At 33.1% G+C, this 22,562-nt stretch overlaps 3 protein-coding genes across 5 annotated transcripts; 1 reads left to right on the top strand and 2 right to left on the bottom strand.

Annotated features, from left to right (window-relative positions):
- The first annotated feature begins 1,344 nt into the window (after window positions 1-1,344).
- LOC117907861 (putative clathrin assembly protein At4g40080) lies at window positions 1,345-2,745 on the top strand. The gene has a single exon (XM_034821532.1). The coding sequence runs from the start codon at window positions 1,473-1,475 to the stop codon at window positions 2,481-2,483; it is 1,011 nt and encodes a 336-aa protein (XP_034677423.1). The 5' UTR covers window positions 1,345-1,472; the 3' UTR covers window positions 2,484-2,745.
- Window positions 2,746-4,434: 1,689 nt separating this feature from the next.
- On the bottom strand, window positions 4,435-8,695 carry LOC117906123 (protein DETOXIFICATION 27-like). Its single transcript, XM_034819081.1, has 8 exons — window positions 8,348-8,695; window positions 7,703-8,244; window positions 7,483-7,569; window positions 7,326-7,382; window positions 5,854-6,092; window positions 4,998-5,116; window positions 4,762-4,851; window positions 4,435-4,670 (listed from the first exon to the last, which is right to left on the bottom strand). The coding sequence occupies exons 1-8, from the start codon at window positions 8,621-8,623 to the stop codon at window positions 4,608-4,610; spliced, it is 1,473 nt and encodes a 490-aa protein (XP_034674972.1). The 5' UTR covers window positions 8,624-8,695; the 3' UTR covers window positions 4,435-4,607.
- Window positions 8,696-17,250: 8,555 nt separating this feature from the next.
- Window positions 17,251-21,308, bottom strand: LOC117905940 (protein DETOXIFICATION 27-like). Of its 3 annotated transcripts, none has more exons than XM_034818826.1 (8): window positions 21,019-21,308; window positions 20,337-20,878; window positions 20,159-20,245; window positions 19,362-19,418; window positions 18,197-18,435; window positions 17,999-18,117; window positions 17,663-17,749; window positions 17,251-17,564 (listed from the first exon to the last, which is right to left on the bottom strand). In XM_034818826.1, the coding sequence occupies exons 1-8, from the start codon at window positions 21,286-21,288 to the stop codon at window positions 17,511-17,513; spliced, it is 1,455 nt and encodes a 484-aa protein (XP_034674717.1). In that variant the 5' UTR covers window positions 21,289-21,308; the 3' UTR covers window positions 17,251-17,510. The 3 variants fall into 3 exon arrangements, with proteins under 3 accessions (XP_034674717.1, XP_034674719.1, XP_034674718.1); XM_034818828.1 differs by having other exon boundaries at window positions 20,337-20,874; window positions 21,019-21,108; XM_034818827.1 differs by having other exon boundaries at window positions 20,337-20,898; window positions 21,019-21,084.
- Window positions 21,309-22,562: the final 1,254 nt, after the last annotated feature.

Genomic DNA, 22,562 nt, shown 5'->3' on the forward strand with positions numbered 1-22,562 from the left:
ATCAAATTCAGTAAAGCATAAATCGGCATTCTGTATAAATTCTCCCCTTTATACAATTCCCAGTTTAGCCTCCGCCTTTGATTAATTGGTCCAGCTCTACAGCCTTATAAAAAAATTGTTTCCCTACTCGTTCCTAAATCATCTCCGCCTTGAAAACAAATATATTTTTATTTAATTAAAAAAAAAAAACTCAATGAAACTTTAACCATTAAAATCTTTCATCATTCCTGTAGGACCTACAAGAGCTGGTTGCCGTTCAAAAGGAAATGAAGAAAGAAAAAGCAAAAAAGGAAAAGTTTCAAAATTTTGAAATTGCAATTTGAAATTTTTAATTATGGATAGGAGGGAAAACATAAGGAGAACTTTTATGTATAAGGCATTAAGATCGAAAAAGGTGTCCAGGAAAGAAAAGACATAAAGTATTAATTTTAGTAAAATTTTGAAAATCACAGTAGTGATAAAATGATACAAAATGTTAGTCCCTGAAAACCTTAGAAAAAGGGCTATGCAATGAGTTACATAACTGGCTTTGTACTCATGAGGTGTCAATGAAACGGTGAATCCATGTGGCTTCTATCCCGCATTACTAGGCAGTAGCCCATTCTTTCATTTGAAATTTGAAGGACGAATACGTCCAAAAAGAGCCAAGACAGGGAGCTAAAACGACATTTCTCTTAGAAAAAAATTAATTTCAATGCACCAAACCCCACTATGTAGTAGCTAACTTTGATTATTATACAGATTGGCGCAAGGTATATTCTCCGTAAACAAACTCCCATTTGTATAATGTACAAGAGGCTCCTATTTTTGCGTGGCATCGCTTTATGATATCCTGGCCCTGAACGTGGCACCAAGTTTACTTACACCCAACCACATGTCTTGACTTTAAGTTAAAAAATAATTATTTTTATTATTTTATCTTATTGAATTGCCCAAAAAATCATTCATCTTAACTATATATTCATCTCCTGCCACTCTCTGGTCCAATAATATTATGAGGCCGTGACAAAGAGGAAGAAAAATTTGAAGTTGTCAATAAATTTTTTTTATTGTGGAGTGGAGGATGAGAGAGACGTGGAGGTTTGAGCCAAATAACAAATTGAAGAAACGAAAAGACGTAAAGGGTAATATTAATATAATTGAAATTTTGAATGAGCATCAACATTGAAATAGGGAAAGAGGAAAAGTCCTCGGATACCTTAAATTGACACTTTTACAAGAATCAATTATGCTGGGATAATAATGAAATATGGTATAATAGAGAAAGAAGTGATGATGAGACCATTTGGCCCATTTCTAGGTTAGACAACACGGCTAAGGTATATTAGATTACATAAGTAATTTGGTGTCTCCTCAGAAAACACGAATATTTGCTAACAAAATTAACGGCGCTTTTTTGGTCTTTATCCGAGTCTTCCTTTTCTTCCTCTCTTCATTTTCTGGATGCATGTTGCTCTGTGTATCGAATTTTGATGGGCCGTCCAACGAAGCTGAAAGATCTGATTGGCTTTCTCAAGGACAAAGCTTCCATAATCAAAGCAAGTCTGTTATCCAAACACAATACCTCTTCTATACACGTAGCCGTCCTTCGTGCCACCACCCATGACCGGGCCGCACCGCCACCGGAGTATCGCATAACCGCCGTCCTCTCCCTTGGCCATGGCACCCGTGCTACCGCCTGTGCATGTATCGAAGGTCTCATGGACCGCCTCCACAACACCCGGAATGCGTCTGTGGCCCTCAAGTGCCTCTTCACCATCCACAACATCGTCAGAAGAGGCTCCTTCATCCTCAAGGACCAGCTCTCCTTCTGCCCTTCCTCCGGGGGTCACAACTTTCTCAACCTCTCCGTCTTCCGTGACGGCTCCGATGTTGACTCCTTGGAGTTGTCGTTGTGGGTCAGGTGGTACGCTGGAGTCGTGGAGCAAAACCTGATAGTTTCGAGGGCTTTGGGATACTACCTTTCTTCTACTTCAGGGCCCTCTAAGAATCACAAACGAGAAGACAATATTTCTATGCTGTTGAACTTGGATTTATTGGCACAAACAAATGCTTTGGTGGGCATGGTTGAAGAAATTTGCAGAGTGCCCGATTCATTACATCTTCAAAGAAATGATTTGGTGTATGAGGTGGTGAGATTGGTGGGTGAAGATTATAGGTTGGTTCAATACGAAATATTCCTCCGAGTGAAGGATCTACAAGATAGAATGGGTAGTTTAAATTTGGGGGAGGCGGCTGATTTCTTATGGGGCTTGAAGAGGTTGGAGAACTGCAAAGAGAGGACGGCGGAGCTGTTCGCCAACAGAAAAAGGAACGATGCACTGTGGGAATTGATAAGTGAGGCGAAGGAGGGACTGGTGACGATGAAGGAGAGCAGAGAGAAGAGATTGTTGACGATAGGGATGAGAGATGAGCCGAGTGAGTTAAACTCGTTTCAGGGAAGGAATCGTTGGGTCGTTACAGTTATGCCGGTTCAAAGGTGATGACGAGTTGTTAGGCGTGAACCAATGTCCTTTAACTGTTTCAACAGTTAGATGACGCTGGGCACCGCGTGACTCCATGATTGAGAAAATTACCTTGTTTGAGATTGGGTGTTTTTTTCTTCTGGCCCTCCTTTCAATGAGTAATTTAGTAAATAGGATACATACTTTGAATGTTTGTTTTTTATTTTTCTCCCGACCCTTTGCCATCCAAGATTCCATTCCATCACTCAACATGCCCAATAAACTTGACCATTTCAATGGATATGGATACAATTTGAATTTAATTACTTATTTATTATTAGATGGGTTAGGACTTAGACTTTGGATACAATTTGAATTTAATTACTTATTTATTATTAGATGGGTTAGGACTTAGACTTAGGATTAGGCATATTCAAAAAGTGCGGTTGTAATCAAAGAGGTGGATGATGGGTCTACATGTTGAATATATGGGATAGGGGTGATCATTGAGAAATGTTTCCCTAGATAATGACCCTTCCGCGCTTTAGCAGTTGCCTGGTTGCAGCAGCCTTAACCAATGGCATCATCGGTTGTGGACGATTTTCCTGACGTGAGAACACTCTATTTAATTTTCTGATACATGGGGTAGGATTAGATAGCGGGACACATTTTTATGTTCAAGACTTGATTTGTATGCATTCCCGAATATGCCAAAGCCATTATGAATGGTACTCTTCTAAGTCTTAACCGGAAAAGTTTGAATTTAACTGCTGCTGAATCAAACCAGCACAGATAGGGACTCTCTGCATCTTTCAGATATACTTGTACCAATCAGTGGAATCGATAGTGTTTAATGGAGTATCAAATAGTCACATTCAGATCTAGGAATGATAGGAAGCGGTAGAACCACATGGACATGGCTCCTAAGATGATAGGTATTCAATAAATTAAAAAGAAAAAAGGCAGGGCTCCTTTGGCGGGGTGGATCATGTTTGAGAAAGCTGAAGGCATTATCCCAAAACCCATCAAAATATTTGTCTCGGGGGTTACTTCACCAGTTGAAAGCGACACATGTGATGTTAATAAATTTACAATTTTATTTGTTTGTAACTTTTATTCTTAATAAATTTACAATTTTACTGATCTCTAATAAGTTTGTTTCAAATAAATTAATTTATAAATTATAATTTCACTTAAAAAAAAAACCAGGAGATATACAAATGAGTTCACTACTAGTCTACTTATATATTAGTCCTCCCTTAACCATTTTTATTTTTTTTTACAATCCAAAGAAAGTTATCATTATCCAAGTTTACAAGCTTTTCACCTCTCATAATTAGATCTTTTTAAAAACCAATTTAGGAATTCATGTAAATATTATATTCCATTTATATGATACAATATTAAATATTTTCCCCTATTATAAAGTTTTTCATTATTAGACACTAACAATTGACAATAATGAAGTTATATAATATCAGACATAATACTTAGATTCTGTTTATTTTTTTTACTTAATTCTAAATAGAACTTTAATGTTTAATGGTGTTAAATATCAAGTTGTTTGTTTTTTAACTATTTTATTTTTATTAATCATTAAAAAGTAAAAAAAACCAACTTATTGTTTTTTTCCATTTTGAAAAAGTCAAATATTTTGATTTTTTTAATTAAACAAAAAATTTATAATAAATTATAAAAAAAAATAGAAAAACAAAAAACTTAAAGTTTGAAAGTAAATTACTTTTAACAAAAAACTAAAAAAATAAATACCATTACTAATACCCTTGAAGTTAAATAACCTTATATAATATTAACAAAAACAAGCCCTAACATGATAATAAGAGACCCAGAGTTATACGATAGCAATTCGGTTTAGTAATTATTATCTTATAATAACCTATGAAACTATATTATAATAGTTCAAATCATGATAATTTTTAATAAGTATATTGCTTTTGACAAATTTAGAAATTGTGAACATATTTTTTTATCATCAACATAATTTCCGTGTAATATAATTTAAAGACAAATATCATGAATCATAATATGCATGATTTTATCCCACAAAATCATGAAGAAGAAAAAATGAATAAATAAACTCATTGTGTATAGGATTAACCGTAGCTGGGGAATACAATTCCTCCACCATCAATACTATCATATCTAGGATTCATCAACTGGACTAGGAGCGGACCACTTTTGTACATCCGCCTTAGCTTTCTCGGCCTGCACCAATATGAACAAGAAAGGTAAGAGTGAGTTTACTTTTGAGTTTTCAATGGACTGGAACCGGAGCGGTGAGTTCTTGTAATTTTACCTCCTTTTCCCAATTGGTTCGCATTGTCATGATGGATAATATCAAGGTCTGAAGAGCAGTCCCGCCAACAATCATCCCACCCCACACGCCCTGGTTTGTCCAATTGGCATGGTCAGTTAGCAGTTAACAACTGTGAACACTTTAAAACAACACTAGGATATGATTTAGAATCCATCTCAAAATGATTTTGAAAGTGCATTGCAATCCTAGACAATGGAGGGAGGAAAGGAGCGTACCGCAACACCAAAGTGCAAAACCCAGCCCATCACAATTCCAAGCGGGAGCCCAATGATGTAATAGCATCCTAAATTTATATATGCGACCCATGCCTGCCATCCCGACCCAACAGCCACCCCTGTAAAAAAGTTGTGGACAGAATATAAATATTAGGATTGAGCCTTGGATTTGAGATGAAAAAAATAAAAGAATAAAGCCAAATTATAGAGATTGCTTCACCCATTGTTGATTGATGAAACATAAGAAAAATCTGCTAGTTCGTATCCGAAATTAGTCGATCGTCTTCCACTACTATTTTTAACTTTTCATTGGTATATTCATGTAATAGCGATGCTACTAGTTTCAGCGTTATAATACTATTTCAAATGTAGCCAGCAGATGGGGACTAGGGTCATACAAACTGGCGGCCCATTGGCAAGGGCTACAGGCCCTCAATTGTGTATGCTTTATAAAAGAAGAAAATTAGTAGGATCCTTTTTACCTTAATGAGGAAAACAAATTCTTGTCACTGACACTAATGCTTAGAAGAACAACAAAACCAACAAGAAAACAAATCCCTTCATGCATACTGATATATGAGATCAGACTAGTATTGTCTTTGAACCAGTAAGAACATTAAATCGCACTACTGAAGAATATAAAAATGTGCTTAAGATTCTTTGGAAAATAGCATCTCAAAAAGAAAAAGCAAGCCTTTATTCTATCATTTCCAAGAAGTGCACAATTATGATCAGTACTTGAAAAAGTGCTTCAGGAAATGAAATCAGATGATTCCAGTTGGAAACAGTTTTGGCCCTGCATTGGTTAGAAAGAGTTCATGTAAAATCAGTTTGTAAAATATATCTAGAAGTTCACCTGATAAAACTGGTTGAACGCTGTTGAGGAGAATGGTGATCGCTAGGAGGAAGGAGAGCTTGTCAACTTGTTCAAGCACAGGAGTGCTAGATGTGAATATCATTGCCAACTGATTCTGAAATACAATGATAAGTAGGAAGAACACAAAACCAATCACTGAAGAAGTCGCCACGGACACCTTGGTTGCAAAATTTGCCCCCTTACCATTCTCAGCTCCTAGCTCATTGGCAACCCTTACCCTTCAAAATTCATCACCAAAATAACAAGAAACCATCATTCCATATGAAACTTACACAAGTTGTACTACCAAAATGAGCAGAACATTTGGGATAGTGTTTGAACTCTCCATTTTGGGATCGTCATTAGCTTCATTATATCAAAATGAGTATCAATTATTTAATTATTTTCATCAATTTTATTCGGGGTCCTGAGAAAAAAGAAGTTTAAATAATACCCAAAGGACTGTTTTATGCACGCAATGGAGGTTTGTACCTTTACTTTTTTCCTACACCAGAACTATCTCATACATGAGATTATTGGATGGCCGTAAATATCTCATTTCAATCAATCAAAATTCTCAAAAACTGAACTTAAAACTTAGAGAAGCTACATCGACTTGACTCTAATTATGCTAATTGAGTAAGAATAATCAATGCCAACTAATCTCAATCATTTTCTGTTGTTTTTTCTTATTGCACCAAGGAAGCATGATTCATAAGAATCACGACACACGTAAAGTGATAATGAAGTTTGAGACGAGTCAATAATCATCATAGACCCTATGTAAAAGTAAAATTAAAGGTGTTTAAGCACTGTTGTAACATATAGTTATTGAACTAAAAGTTTGAAACTTTGACCCGGAACTAAAGCAACAAATTAAGTTGAAAAACTAACATTACAAAAGGAAGAATGGAACGGGAAGTATCTAAATCAAGGCACCAGTTAACAGGGAGTGGGGGTTTAAAATTCAGTAATTAAGATTAAATTTCAAATATGTACTACGAAATTTTCTTCAGTAGTTAATACTTTTTCCTAAGTTCCACTTGACAACATAAGGGAATTGGATCCCTCTGAGAATCTCGTAAATGCACCGAAAAAGGTAGAAAAATGAACAAATGCGATTCTTGCCCCACTCCCCACATGCAAGGCGTGAAGCTTATCGTCGTTTTTCTAAATCCATTTCTTTCCAATCGCTGACCTTAGATCTGGTGATTTTTTCCTTTTTCGGATGTTCCTCGTTTCATTGGAACTTACAGGTTACAACACGTGTTATTAAAAATGTCGTCACCAAACATTTTAACGAATGAAGTATTTACTTTTAAAATATTTAAAAGAAATTAACATAATTTTTAGGTCGTAAACATAAATATATGTTGTAGGAAGTAAATTATATCAAATAACCAAGGAAAAAAAAAAACAGAAAACAAAAAAACCCAAAGAGGTAATAAGAGAGATAAGGTAAAGATTAATACCCGGTTGCTGCAAAAAAGGCAAGAGGAATCATCATTTCCCACCCATTGATTGTCATGCTGTCAAGTTTATTTTCAAAACATTAAGACGGGTGAAAGCAAAATTACAACACGAGGGACAAATTTACAAACGAGTAAATTAGATTACAAAAATACCCACCAGACCGACAGGGCATCCACGGCCAACTCGGCATTCTTCCAGTTCCCAGTCATCAAAATTAGAATCCTGTAATACCAATTCTCCAAGCTGTGCAGGGTACACCAAACCCAGTGTAAATAATCCCAAAAACAGAAGAAGTGGAAAACCCACACAAACGGAAAGATTGAGGAGAGGAAATGAAATTGAAATAGAAAAGGAGGAGGAGTGCGGATGGGGTTACCATAGCATGACTCCGGAAGCAGTAGAGAGTTTGACGAACTCCCAGAGCCCAGAAAAGGCCTGCATGGAGAATCCGGTCCAAGAAAGTGGGCACCCACCGCACACGGTATACCCCAACATTCCGAAAACCAATATCCACCAGGAGAAGTTGAGAGTAATTGCGGTGCCAATTATACCAAATTCCAGTTTGTAAACGAAAAGCCAGCTAATGAACACGTGAATCACAAACGCCACCAAAGAAACCCAGGCGATGACTCCTGTCTTCAGCTGGCTTTGCAAGAACCTCTGCAACGGGAACTGAAACGCAAAACTGAAGTGCAACGGAATCAAGCATAAAGCCACCAATCCTGACTGCTCCGCCACATCGTCCGGTTGACCCAGCAACTTCAAAAGCGGGGTGGCGAACACGTAGAATGGTAATAGCAGAAAACAACATAAGAAAAGAACAATCCACGACCTTTGCATGTATATCCCCAACATGTGATACTTCTTTGCTCCAAAGGCTTGCCCGCACAGCGTCTCTAGTGCGCTTGCCATGCCTAACTGATTCACAAAACCCACAACTAATGTTAGATTAAAAGAAACCAGTCAAGGTATGTTACATTATATACACACATAGAGAGAGAGGGGGGGTGGGAGCAGGCACCAAGAGGCCAAAATTGAAGCCAACGATGACAGTATTGGCTATGGAGATTGAAGCGAGCTCCAGTTCACCCAGGTGGCCGGCGAAGGCTTGAGTGACAACGTTCATGGAGTAAGAAGCGACCCGACTGAAGATGGAGGGACCCACTATGTGCCATAGTTTTTTCGATTCAATCCACACCCTTGATGCAAGCTTTTCTTTCTCCGGATCTACAACCACGCCCTTTGATTCCTGTAGCAACGGCCGATTAAGATCCTCGTCACCGCCGATGCTCTCCATTTCTTTATGATTCTTCACAAGACTAGAGAGAAATAGACAGAGAAAGAGGAGGCGTCCTTCACGAGTGAAAGAGCGGCATCCAGAGGTTTAGCCTGTGGCTGTGTCACGTCACGTGTTACACACTTACACGTACGTGGTACATTATCTCATGGTCTTCGTCAGCAGATATGTAACTTATAAGGTACATTATTTCAAGGATTTGGCATGAATATTGGACATCGATACGCCGATTTTATATAAAATGAATTTATAATACCGTATAAAAAATTCTAACATCTTATGTGCATGGTAAGCCATGGAAAAAATTCAAAATTCTTATATGTAAACTCTTTTCATGAATTACGAATATTCAATACTATTATATTTATATTAATTTCTTAAAAAACTCAAATAATATATATTATTAGACTATATTTCATCTATCGGATATAATATAAAATATAATAAGAAAAAACATAACATATTTTACCTCATATTTGATTGACATAACATAAGATAAGTTATTTCATCACTAATTTATTATATATTCAATAGAATATGAGATAAAATAAGTGATGAAATATATAATTCATTATTTTTTATATTATTTATTTTGTAAAATAAATAAATATTATAAATATATTATAAACTAATATTAATATATGCATTATTTCATATAAGTATATATATTCTATTTTTATTCATTTTAAAAACTAAAATAAACATAACATAACATATTTAATTGAATAAGCTATCGTAAGATATTACGTGCATTAGACATAATATTTCATTGAAAATCATATGTAAAGATATGAATTTTTTATCCAGGAAAATAAAATATCTTAATATGTATATATCTTATTTTATCTTATTTCACTAATTCAATGGGGCTTTAATAATTTATTATTTATCAGAGTTCTATGTAAAAAAATATTGCTACTATATTAAATTTTTTTTAAAACATTTCATTTGATATGTTTTATATGTCCATAAATCCCTTGGGTATTTCATAATTTTCATTTGAATTCATAATTAAAAGGAGTGAAATAGTCTTCAAAATTATAAATTTAATTACCTTCATATATTTTTCTTCTATAAATATATTCTTTTTATAAGAAAAAAAGTAAAACACATTTTTGTTTAAAAGAGGCTAAAAAAATGAATGGGAGTTTCAAATTTTGATTTTCAATTACCATTTGAATTGAATAACTTGGGATAATTGTGATTTAAGGACCATATATTGAACATAATTGATGATAAAGATTTGAAATGTGAAATATAAAAATATTCTTGAAGAATATCATAAAAATGAATGTACATGTGGGTTTCACCCTTCTAAGTTTTTTTACTTTAATATATTTTTTCTCTTTTTCTTTACTTTCTCTTTTCGATCTCCAAGTTTCATATTTATTTCACAATTTTAATTTATTTTCTAAAAGTATTTTAACAGTTTTCCATTTTAACCATTCTTAAAAAAAAAAAAACACAATATGCATATTAATAGACTTTTAATTATATTTTTATTTTTTTATAATTTAATTTAATTTTTATATTTTATTATATAAAATAAAAAAATAAAGTTTAAATTATTTAGAAAACAATTTTATTGTTTTCATTTTAAATTGTGTTTTGAAAAATAATTTAAAGTTATATATTAAAATAAAATTTTTTTAATAAAAAATTTACTTTGCCCCTTTAATTTATTTATTTTTATCATTTAAAAAAATAAATTATTAGAAAATTAAAATCTCAAAAAAAAAGGTATGATTCATTGTAGATGATACAACATAATCATATGGTATAAATTTATTTTATAAAAATTTTATGTCTTTTAAGTATTTCTGACATTACAAAAAATCACATCTTTTAACTTAATTATAAATATTTATTAATCTTTGAATTAAATTTTACCCATTTTATGGACCTTAGGCGTTTTGTATCCCTTGAAGCACTCCTCACTTGTACTTCTATCATTTTTCAAGGCCTTGTAATTGGTAATTAATTTTATTTATTTTTCATTAGGAGGCGACTCCCTAAATATATCCTTTGTATTAGTACTTTTAATTTCAAACCGTTTTTGCCTTTCAAATGTAAAAGTTTGACAAGATTGTGATAAGCATGGTGACAGCTGTGCCTTGCCTTTTTTCCGTAACAAACTTCTATGCTACATAATAAGTCATAAAAGATAAAGATGGACACTTAATGGCAGACGATGTGAAATCAGGTTTCAAACTTCTGGAATTTGATTTTCATGTTTTGACCTTGAGGACCCTGACGACCGAGATATGTTTTCCTAAAACACTTTCTTATCGTTTTGAAATTAGTAATTTAGTACATACAAAATGCTATCTACAGTTAGATGTTTTTAAAGCCTTTTTCAAAACAATATTCCAAAACCAAAAAAGGAAATAGAAATCTAAATTTGTAAAATTATATACCCTTCTATAAAAGATGAAATGGATTTGAAATTGAATCAAATGTTTTTAAGACCATCAACCCACAAAATAAAAATTAAATGTAGAATTTTCTACTTGTTACTTATTATTATTTTTTTATCTATAAAAAAATAAACTAGAAAGATGGTAATTAATTAGCTAATTATGAAGAAAAATTTGTATTTCCATTTCTCGCGTGAGTCCATCACATTCGCGAGTGGGGTTTTGAAAAAGTTTACTGGTGACTTTATGGCAGTCAAAAGAATGTTGAGAAAATAATTATTTTGCGAGTGGTGAGAACAAGGCGCAAGTGAATGGTTGTGATATTTCCAGAGTGGGGCCGAAAGCAGGGACGTGAGGTCCTTCTTGAAAAGATGTGTCTAAAAAAATTAATTATTTATGTTTCAGTATTAAATAATCAACAACTGGAGTTGGTCGGAAGCTGATCACGATTTAATTGCCCGAAGATTGTTTTTGCCGAAAATGGGAGATAATCGAGGGAAATTTATTATGGGCTAACTAATCAAGAAGAGGAAAAATGACATAAAAGTCTGTTTGAAAGCAGAGAGCCGAACTCATCCCCCACTTTGGAATTTGGGGTGGCTCAGTTTCTGGGGTTAAAAAACCCCTGCGGGTTGATTATTAATGATACTTGATACAGCACCTTCGGGTCCGAGTGATGGTGATTGGTGACAACTCCGGTTTCGTGGATCTACGGTGGGTGTGAGGCGTTACCCGCTCCTCCTAGCGATTTGACACGTGGAAACTCATGTCAAAGGCTGTTGAGGCTTCCAGGAATTGAGGAAGGGGCCCACTGAAAGCCTGAAACTGGCGGGAGTGCCAGAGATTGTTTATTAGAAAGATTGACGTTTATGATAGAGCCAGAGCTAGTTGAAAGTTGAAACTTGAAAGGGCCGCTTTAAATTGAAGTGGTAAAGCCCCTCACAGGAAGCGGATTAAAATGATGAAAATATGGTTGGGGAGTTGACGTCGGATAAAATGTCGGCATCTCGAAAGTTGGTTCTGGGTAACAGACCTGCACCCTCGGTCATTGATTTTAGGCCATTCATGCAGAGTGTACAGGGTACGGCAGTTTTAAAATATTATTCCTAAACCATGCTTATGAAAAAAAATAATTTTAAATCTAAATCTTTGAGAAAATTTCTCCTTATCTTTCAAGACGATTTTTATAAAAAAATTTAAAAAATCATATTTTCAAAAAACGATTTTTTTTATATATCAAAGCAACAATTTTAAAAATATATATTTTTTTATTTGATAAAAAATATAATAGATTTAAAATTATTATTTTTATAATAATAATTTAAAATTTATTTTTTAAAATAATCATACTCTTATAAAAAATGACCCGCTAAGTGGTACAATCTTATCTATAAAATAATAAATTTGGATGGTTGAAAAAAGGAATGGGACAAGGACCAAATTAAGAACGTACAAATAAATGAGTATGGCAAAGGTGTATCCTTACTTGTAGACATATGACATCGACCATTATTGTCTAAGAGGGCGTACGGCTAATAGCAATCAACCAATGGTGGTGGTGACATTGTTGGCTTTTTTGTCCCCCAAATTGGACTTCTAGTTGGCTTCTAACTCTTCCACCAAATCCGACCAGGCTCATGCAATCTTCTTATTACATATTCAATTCAAATGAATATACCTAGCCGTAATGATTTTGTGGAGAGGTGTTTCTCTATTTGGATATAAATTATGATGGCATCCAATGAAAGCTCTTTCTTTATGTTTTTCTTTTCCTAATTCCACCGTCATTTCAGAAAAATGATTATTCACGTTTGTACAATTCAAACATGACTTTGCTGCTTTTTGTGACATGATCTATCACGCAACTACTCCTCATTCCTATCAAGGTATGTGATGAATTATTTCTAAAATATATATTATCTTTTTAATCTTTTAAAATTTAATTATTAAAAAATCAAAAGTAATTTTCTCTTAATAGTAAATATCCTTTTTAAATAAATTAAATAAGCATTAAAAGGAACGAATTTAATTTCTTTGTTTTTAGATTAGTAAAATAATGAAACATTTGTTTTAATCAATTTCTTATTAAGAGTATGAATATAAAAAAATATACTTCAAGAGAAAGAACCCTTAAAAATTTTTCAAATAGGGATTTGAATTTTTAACCCAATTAAATCATCAAAATAACCATTATAATCAGAGTAATCAAGATTATTGAAGAAATATGCAATAGACACAAAAAAATCTTATGTAGAAAATCGATCAAGTTACACAGATTTACATCTATACTTACCCCTAGCACTTACTCTTAAAAACCTACAACTTGGTTTACATTCGCGACACAACAATATTTAATGAATACGCTTCAGCTTTGTTGAAAGGATGATGAAAGTCTTCAAACAACCCTAAATTCTCAATACTTTGAATCTTGGTGTGACAAAGTAAGTTTAATCCCTCAGTGAATATTGAACCCTAAAAGGGTTATAAAGGGGTATATATAATATATAGATTGTAGAGAATCAATATCTAGAATTTACCAAAGAAAAAAACTTAAAAGGGTTATAAAGGGGTATATATGATATATAAGTTGTAAAGGATTAATATCTAGAATTTATCAAAGAAAAGAACTTGTATAGTACCTTGGGCGCTTGAGTGTTGTTTCCACCACTTGAACAAACCTGTAATTGCCAAAATATTAATTTTAACTTTTTAAAATGACAAAAACATATTGATCATCTTTAAACCCTTTGGACACCTAATTTGCCATGAATCAAACCTTTTTAGACTTATTTGTGACCTTTTGATTGAATAAACAACAATCTTAAATCTTTAATGTAAGTTACTAACTAAAAAATTTCCTATGTTAAAAAATAAATTAGAACAAAATTGTTAACATACAAAGTAAATTCATTGCCCTAACAAGTGATAATAACATATTAGAAAGAATTTAAAATAATTTAATTAATTATATATTAAACATACTCACTTTTTCTTCTTCTAAGTCACCTCATTTAATAAAAAAATAAAGAAATAATTAACATGAAATAATGAAATAGATGAATGGGCTTAAGTTTAACTAAAATTCGTTATGTTTAAAGTTATTTATTCTTGTTAAAAAAAATCATAAATTTTAAAATGAATGCCTAACACATTAGTAAAATTATTAATGACCATATGACTATGTTTGGTTTTTGGCAAGTATTTAGAAATTGAAAATAAAAGACATTTTCTATCATAAGGACTTATTTGAACATGTGGAAGGTGAGAGAATGCTAGGTCTAAAAATATGGATGATGATGCTTGGAAAAAGTTGTATAGAAAAACAATCGGAAATATTAGGCAATGATTCGATGATAATGTCTTTCATCACATGTCTAATGAGATAGAACAAACAAAGTCTTCTCAATTAAAAAGCTTGTTGATATGCTGTTTGAAGAAGGTTACTCAATTTCTAATCATTTGAATGAATTTGAGAATGTTGTGAATTAGTCGGCTACAATGAAGATGGTTTTTTATGATGAATTGCAAGCCTTATTGATTTTGAGTTCATTACAAAATAGGTGGGAAACTTAGTTGTTAGAAGCAATAACTCTCTTTCTTGACAAAAAGAATGACTCATTAATATAGATAGTTGTATCCTACACAAAGAGAAGACTTTGGTCATGTGTGAGGATGAATAACACAAATTCTTCTAAAATCGTGGGAATTGATAATGTTTGCATCCAAACTAGTATAGGGTGTGTACCGGTTTTGAAGGATATTTGGCCGATTTGCGTCTTCATCTTAGTTTTACTACTCTAAGTCCTATTGAAATATATGATAAATTGTTTACAAAATAGATATTCTTTTATTTATAATTTTATTATTAAAAAAATAAAAAAATGATTTTTATCGTAATATTTTTTTATAACAAAATAAATTAAATAAATATCAAAGGCTATGTTTTCAAATTAGTGAAAAAAATTATTTTTTAATTAAATATTGGTTAAAAAATTAATAGAATAAAGATTTCAAGGGAATTAAAATTAATAATTATTTGGAATTATAAATTTTTACTATTAAACCTTGATGTGTCAAGGTCTTGTAAATAACATAAAAGATCACCAGCCTAGCAATGACAATAACTTAGAAAGAATTTAAGATAATTTAGTTTAGAATATGGTAAACATACTCACTTTTTCTTCCTCTATATCCACATCATTTAATTTAAAAAAGAAAAAAAAGAAAAAGGCATGAAGAATGAAATGATGATTGAATTTAAATTTAATTGCAATTTATATGAGTATTTATTAAAATAACTTAATAACTTAAAGTGATTTAATAATTTAATTTAAAATATTAAATAAATTAAGTATATTTGATAAAATAACTTAATGACATTACTTAAACTAAAAAATAATTGATTTATTCTTAAGTTAATATTTTCATTTTACTTTTTACTCTCATTTACTTCAATTACTTTTACAATTTTTGGTATTTCATAATTTCCATTATTATTCGACTTTCTTTATTATAATTACAATTTATGAGGATAAATATATCAATTTGATTATTTATAATAAATTTTAAGTTAATTTTATTAAACAGCTTTAATACTTAAAATAAAAATTAACTAACAAGTTTTAAGCTAACTATTGAAGTATAATTTAACTTGAAGTTAACTTAAGTTATTAAATAATAAGTATAAAGTTTTACCAAACGCATTATATATCTTTAAACTTCTTTATTTCATTAAATAACTATAAATTTTAAAATTAATTACTCTCACACTAATGAAATGATTAGTAACCCTTTACACTATGTTTAGGCCTGGACTATGTTTGCTTCTTTAAAAATATTAAATAAAATATTTTTCTTGTATTTGATTATTATTATAAAAAAATATGAAAACAAAAAGAAAAAGTTAAGAGTCCTTTTTCAATGGGTCCACCACTTTTATGAGGTGATAAAGGTTGATGGAGATGACTGATAAAAATGATGTTTCGACAACCTTCCCGATCACAAGCATAATTTTAAAATTGGGATGTGGCTTAGAAATTTATGCTTATCCTTATAAATTGAAAAAAAACTTTTGAAATAACACAAATGGAATCACTTTTCAACAAGATACAATAAAATTTTAAAAATAAAAATTTTAAATTATATCCAAGAAGAAATTTTTATTTTAGTATGTAAAAATAAAATTTTAAATTATCATTTTTAAATAAAAATTATATCTAAGAATTAAATTCTAATAAAAAAAAGGGTAAAAGAAAGTGACAATCCAGACGGTTTAGGATTAGGAAATACCTTAAATTTATTCTGAAAAATAACATATTACTTTAAAAGGTGTTTTTCAATTTTAAAACTTTTTATTATTATTATTAAGAGTAAAAATTGTTTTAAAATGAATTGCTAAACAAATCCTACCTTTTTGCTCACAAAAAAAAAAAAAAAAAAAAATCCCAATTCTTATTTTGGAGGGCATGGAATAAATTCATTTGATGTATACTCTAGAAGTCTCCAATTAGTAGAGTCAGTAAACACACAAATTAATATGGTCAATTTTGGTCTTGTCTTTTATACGTTGGTTTTGTATACCTGCCAAAGTGGACATGAGAACGTAGTTCAAGCAATGAAGATTGATGACAGCCCATGTCCACATACAGCCTCCAATCAACCATGCAGCCAAGGTTGAAACCTAGTATTTTCCAGCAAATGAAATGAACTCCATAATCGACTAGGTTTACAGCTCAAATATTGGCATCATCTAGGATTCTTTTTGGAGATGCTGAAAAAATGAAAAATTAATAGATGGTGAAGAGGAGAAAAAGAGAAACAATGATGGGTTTTCGAGCATTGTTAAGAGGCTCAAGGATATTTATAAAAGCATCAAGGTAAAGCTCTTGGCTTTTGAGAATTGTCACGAGGCCCAAGGACATGTATCAAAAGTTGATAGGTGAAGCTTTTGTTGATGATTTTTTATGACTTTGCATGCAGGGTTATTTTTTCAAGCTTTTGGGAAAGCTCCTTTGGTACCGTCTGCTCACTCCTTTTTTTTTTTTTTTTTTGTTCTGTTTATTCATGAAATAGTGGATTTTCATCGAGAGAGACTTTGATGTCAATATTTCATTTCAATCCTTCAATTTTATGTGTGATTTCTGCATAAGATATGAGCAACATTTTCATGTGATTTCTTACATAAGATATGATCTTTTAATCATGTAGATGTATTTTAAAACCCGTAAAAATAACTTAACTTAGAATAAAGAATATTTACATGGTTGGAACAAGCCGTTACACTTGGAGCGTAAAAAATCACAAATTGCAGCAGTAACAAGAATGTGCATTTTCTTGTTAAAATTAATAAAGATATAGAAAGGACATAAAAAGGAAAAAGAATCCCTTGTACGTACGCCAAGCATCTCAGAGGTAAAATAAGAACCATCATATGAGATGAGCATCCAAATAGGGTATTTTCTGTGTCAGGATCACAGGTCGGAAGTTGCTGGTGAGTCAGCCATGCGAACGCGAGCTTTCTGTGCCTGTGGATGAATGAATTTGGACCACAAAATAGTCAGTTCATGGAGGAAGAAGGGAAGTAAAGTAAGGTTTGCACAAGAGTTCCTATTTCTACTTCTACCTGTTTTTCCCAATCACATCTGACTGTCATGATTGCCAATAACAAAGTTTGAACAAGAGTTCCACTTAGCATTCCAGTCCAGATACCCTGTTTATTCATGGATTTGTATGTATCACAATGCAATTTTATACTAAACTTTGAAAGAAACGCCAAATCAACAGTTGTTTCAATAGAAGTTCTATATAAAGTTCATTAATTTCAGGTTGTCAAAATTAACTCAAGCATGCTATGTCCCATGATAAGGAATATTTGAAAAATCATCAAATGGGTAGAACAAAGTTTTGAGTATGAATTGCTGACATATTCATACTATTGCAACAATGTAATCATTTGTACCTTGATACCAAAATGAAACAGCCATCCCAAGAGAATCCCAAGAGGTACTCCAACCATATAGTAGCTACCTATGTTTATAAATGCCACAATTGCTTGCCATCCATACCCAACTGCAACTCCTGGAGAGAGATTTGGACACAAAAGGATATCAGGAGACTTGCATATGAGATTGCAAGAATAGGATGCTTCTTATTTCACCTGAGAGAACTGGTTGAATGCAGTTGAGGAGAATGGTGAATGCCAATAATTCTGCTAGTTCATTTACTATTGCAATAACAGAAGAGCTTGACGTAAAGATCATTGCGAGCTTATCATGGAAGGCTAAGATCATTGACCAAAAGAAAAGTCCCACCACTAGAGAGGTCAACACAGACACGAATGAGGCAAACCTGGCACCTTTTGCATTGCCTGCTCCAATCTCATTTGCAACTCGTACCCTGTGTTCAGCAAATACCACACAGTTAAAATAAGAGATCATTTTTTCTCCAGTCCTCTTTAACCATTACCTTTGATGGCATAATGCTAGCACGCAAGAATGGAAGCATGGTAATCAAAATTCACAATCTTGAATATGCTGTGGACTAAGAGGATACCCCATAGAAGAAAATTGAGACATCAGTAAATGGCCACTACCCTACACAGAGTTCTAGCAATTCAGAATTTTGTTTCAAATTAAACACCAATAATAATCAGGACAAATGCAAAAATGAAGTTATTAAAGTTTTGAATCATTTTAGTAAGTTTTTCAATTCAGATCCTACTTAAAATTGGTTCAAAGTTTGAGGTGGCAGAACCAGTACCAGTGTGACAACTCAATATCTAAGGATTCAATAGTTCATGAGATTCAAGAAGTCAGAAAATTATGAGGCCATCCTTATTATCCCAACTAAAAAGTTGTAAATAGCATGATTTCAATATTGCACTGCCCTAAAACCGTTTGTGCACCTGCTCCAAGTGACCTTATAAAAAGGTAAGTTGGGTTGATAAACCTCAACCCAATCTAGGATTAGATTAGGACTGGTCTGGACAGCATCATATGGTCTGACCCACTCAACTATATCAAATTCTAATGTAAATAAGTCATCCTTTTGATGAGCCTTTTTAATAGTTCCAAATCAAATCTCTTCAGATGGTATTTCATTTCATGGTAACCTGCTCCAGTCCCCTTATGAAACTTTGTTATTGCCAGCTTTGACTCCAACCTGGGGTTAAGTTCAATTAGGCTTTTCACCTGAACAATCCCAAGTTGCAGCATATGCACATTTCTTCTTTGTGCATGATTCCCAAGTTCAAGTTCTTTTCTGATCTCAAAACTAGCTTTGAAAAGAGACAGATGGAGAGAGACTTACAAAGGTTAACGTACCCAGTTGCAGCAAAAAAACCAAGTGGAATCATGGATTCCCACCCACAGATAGCTATGCTGTCAAATAAAAAAAATAAAAAATTAGAAAACCAAATGCTCCACAAAAATGAAATAAATGAAAATAAAAATGGAGGCATTGCTTGTTCCAGTGGAAAGTAAAATTAGCAAAACAAATGTTTCTGTGATGCAGAATAATGCAACCTGTCATCTTAATTGTAAATTACAACAATGTCAATGCATATAACTGGAAATGTTAATAACAAGAGAAGACTAAAGCTTGCTGGTCAGAATATGAGCCCCTTCAGGAATGAGTTTGGGAGGATTAGAAGTACTTTTTAATGCTTGAAAGCGTATTTTCAGGTTTGACATAGTTCTAAAAATCTGGAAAATGGCTTGATTTTTAGACTAGCACTTGATAAGTTCTTCCTACAATCATTTTTTTCGTCATGTGATACATTGCCAATAGCACTATCAAAAACACCCTTTTGGTTTTTATTCAAATATTAGTTGATTAACCTTAAATGCATTTCTAATTAATTGTTAACTAACAAAAATGCAACAAAGTAATCACTTCTGAATGCCCTATCTTCCCAGGAAATTTGCATCAAAAAGTAATAAATGGAGCCACATTTCAAGAATGTTTAGTATAGCCATAAACAAAATACCAAAGCTCTCTTCCTCTGATTTATCTCAACATCATTCCTGGTTCTGGCATTGCTAAATACAAAATTGAGTCAAAGAGAGAACAAACTCTGAAATTAGTTAATGAAATAAGAGATGAAAGACTAAGAGCCAACCAAATGGAAAGGGCAGCAACTGCAGCCTCGCTGTTGTTCATATACCCAGCTACTATGATCAATACTCTATAATAAAAGTTCTCCAACCTACAAAAATTGCAACCAAATTAATGCCCAAAATTTGACTTAAATACAGGAAAACATAAGTTAATCAGGAGAGAGAGCTAAAAGCACATACCCCAGCATGACCCCAGAAGCCACAGAGAGCCTGAAAAACTCCCAGAGCCCAACAAAAGCTTGAGAGGAGAAGCCAGTCCATGAAAGAGGACACCAACCGAAAACACTGTAACCAAAGAGCCCCAAAACCGACAACCACCACGAGAAATCAAGAGTAATTGCAGTCCCAACAAGACCAACCTTGAGCTTATAAACAAAGAGCCAGGTAACAAACACGTGGACCAAAAGTGCCAACCCAGAAACCCAAGCAATCACCGCAGTCTTGAGCTGGCACTGCAAGAACCTCTGCAATGTGAACTGAAAGACAAAGCTAAAGTGAAGTGGTATCAACCATATCGCCACCAATCCAGTCTGCTCCGCCACCGCCGTGGACTGTCCGATGAGCTTCAATATGGGAGCAGCGTACACGAACATGGGTAGTAACAAAATCGAACAAAGAAACAGAACAATCCAGGATCTCTGCATGTATATACCCAACATATGGTACTGTTTCGCCCCATAAGCTTGGCCGCATAGCGTCTCTAACGCACTCGCCATACCTAGCTAAACCAACCATCCCAAATCTTGATAATGACAGATCTATAATTGAAGATAAAAAAAAAGGGGGACAATGCTGCATTTGCTTGCCGATGGAGCAAATGCAGGAAAGGAAAATAGGGGGAAAAAAAGAAGAAGTATGTTACCAAGAAACCAAAGCTGATGGAGATGATGACAGTGGTGGCTATGGAGATAGCGGCGAGATCCAGGTCACCCAGGTGGCCGGCGAATGCTTGAGTTAGGAGAGTCATGGAGAACATGGCTAGGCGGCTGAAGATGGAAGGCGCCGCAATTTTCCACATCTTCTTGGACTCCAACCATGTCTCTAGTATTAAACTTTGCGCCTGCAGTCGATTATCTTCCTCCCGAGAGGAGGGAACTAAAAGAGGCTCCTCCTCTGCACTCGCTCCTGCCATGTCTCACTCGCCTAGACCGTCGCAATTTTGCAAGGTAGTCAATCCTCTGGGCCTTCAGCCTCCACTCTTTTCAAATATGGATGGGCCCAAGACAATAATGATTGCTACCACTTGACCCAGATCCCCAAACACAAAATATCTTGGGCCTAGGTCGAAGTTATTGGGCTGAAATAGGTAAAGTTCATCTTCTTCCCATCAACACCCACCATTAACTTCTGGGCTTCCCATGAAAGGTGACTGAATCTCCAAAGCCCGTTTGGTGCATTTGTTTGGAAGGGTTAAAAGACCACCTGCCTGTGTGCAATATTTTTAAAAACAGTTCTTAAAAGACAATTCTTAATTATTTTTATGAATAAAATTTTATATAGAAACTATTAAGTAATTTAAGTTAATAATCTTGTTCCAAATATTACTATATTAATTTTAGGTACTCCCTTGAGTTTATATTGGGGAATTGAACACTTGAAATCATCCGTTCAAATATAGAACCGTTTGGGTGAACATATTGGAGTATGCTTGACATGGATAATAGCCACAAAAGGTGTGAATGGGTTTTATAAAAAGGCAAGTGAGAAAATTGAATTCCCATCAAGAACGCCCAAGGGCCCTTGGGGTGCGCTCAAACACTTAGGCTATGTTTGGTTTCCGGAAAGTACAAAGGAAAGAAAAAAAATGCTAAGGAAAATGATTTTCTCATGTTTAGTTGTCCTATGAAAAATATCAAAGAAAATCAAATATAATTAAAATTAATTAAAAACTTATGTATTTTTAAATTATTTAATCTTTATATTGATGAGTTAAAATAAATAAAATGAGTTTGAAGTAACAAAAAAAATAATTTATCAACTTTTAATCTATTTTTTTATTTTCCTTCACTTTTTATTTCCTTCTACTTTTCCTTTGTATTTTCTTTCCCTCGCATTTTCCCTCAAATTTTCCGGGAACCAAACATAGCCTTAGGAACAATTTTTCCTTTATTTTTTACTCTTTTTTTTCTCCTGAAAATCCGCGTTTTTTAAATTTGTAGAATTGAACCTGATCGACTACGATTTTCTCTACATAAATATGCCTTACACTATAAAAAACTAACTCATATTCCACATAAAATCATTGTGGTTTGTTGCATTTCCTCAAGTTATTGAGAAATTCATTAAGCATAACATTCTACCTCAAAGGCAAAAAGACAAATATAGATATTAACTTATGTATATCATGAGAAGAAAGTAACATCTAGTATAAGTAAATCATTGTAATTATTGTTTCAAAATTAGTGA

The sequence above is a fragment of the Vitis riparia genome, chromosome 18 (assembly GCF_004353265.1).
Source record: "Vitis riparia cultivar Riparia Gloire de Montpellier isolate 1030 chromosome 18, EGFV_Vit.rip_1.0, whole genome shotgun sequence".
Classification (NCBI taxonomy): Eukaryota; Viridiplantae; Streptophyta; class Magnoliopsida; order Vitales; family Vitaceae; genus Vitis; species Vitis riparia.

Bases quoted from the DNA above. Each gene is read 5' to 3' on its own strand.
- LOC117905940 (XM_034818826.1), bottom strand. From the start codon at position 21,288: ATGGCAGGAGCGAGTGCAGAGGAGGAGCCTCTTTTAGTTCCCTCCTCT. The intron at 18,436-19,361 runs GTACGTTAACCT...TGCTGAACACAG, and splicing joins GGTTTTTTTGCTGCAACTGG to GGTACGAGTTGCAAATGAGA. The intron at 17,750-17,998 runs GTACAAATGATT...ATGAATAAACAG, and splicing joins TGTTTCATTTTGGTATCAAG to GGTATCTGGACTGGAATGCT.
- LOC117907861 (XM_034821532.1), top strand. From the start codon at position 1,473: ATGGGCCGTCCAACGAAGCTGAAAGATCTGATTGGCTTTCTCAAGGAC.
- LOC117906123 (XM_034819081.1), bottom strand. From the start codon at position 8,623: ATGGAGAGCATCGGCGGTGACGAGGATCTTAATCGGCCGTTGCTACAG. The intron at 5,117-5,853 runs GTGAACTTCTAG...ACTTTTTTACAG, and splicing joins CGTTCAACCAGTTTTATCAG to GGGTGGCTGTTGGGTCGGGA. The intron at 4,852-4,997 runs GTACGCTCCTTT...TGGACAAACCAG, and splicing joins TTTTGCACTTTGGTGTTGCG to GGCGTGTGGGGTGGGATGAT.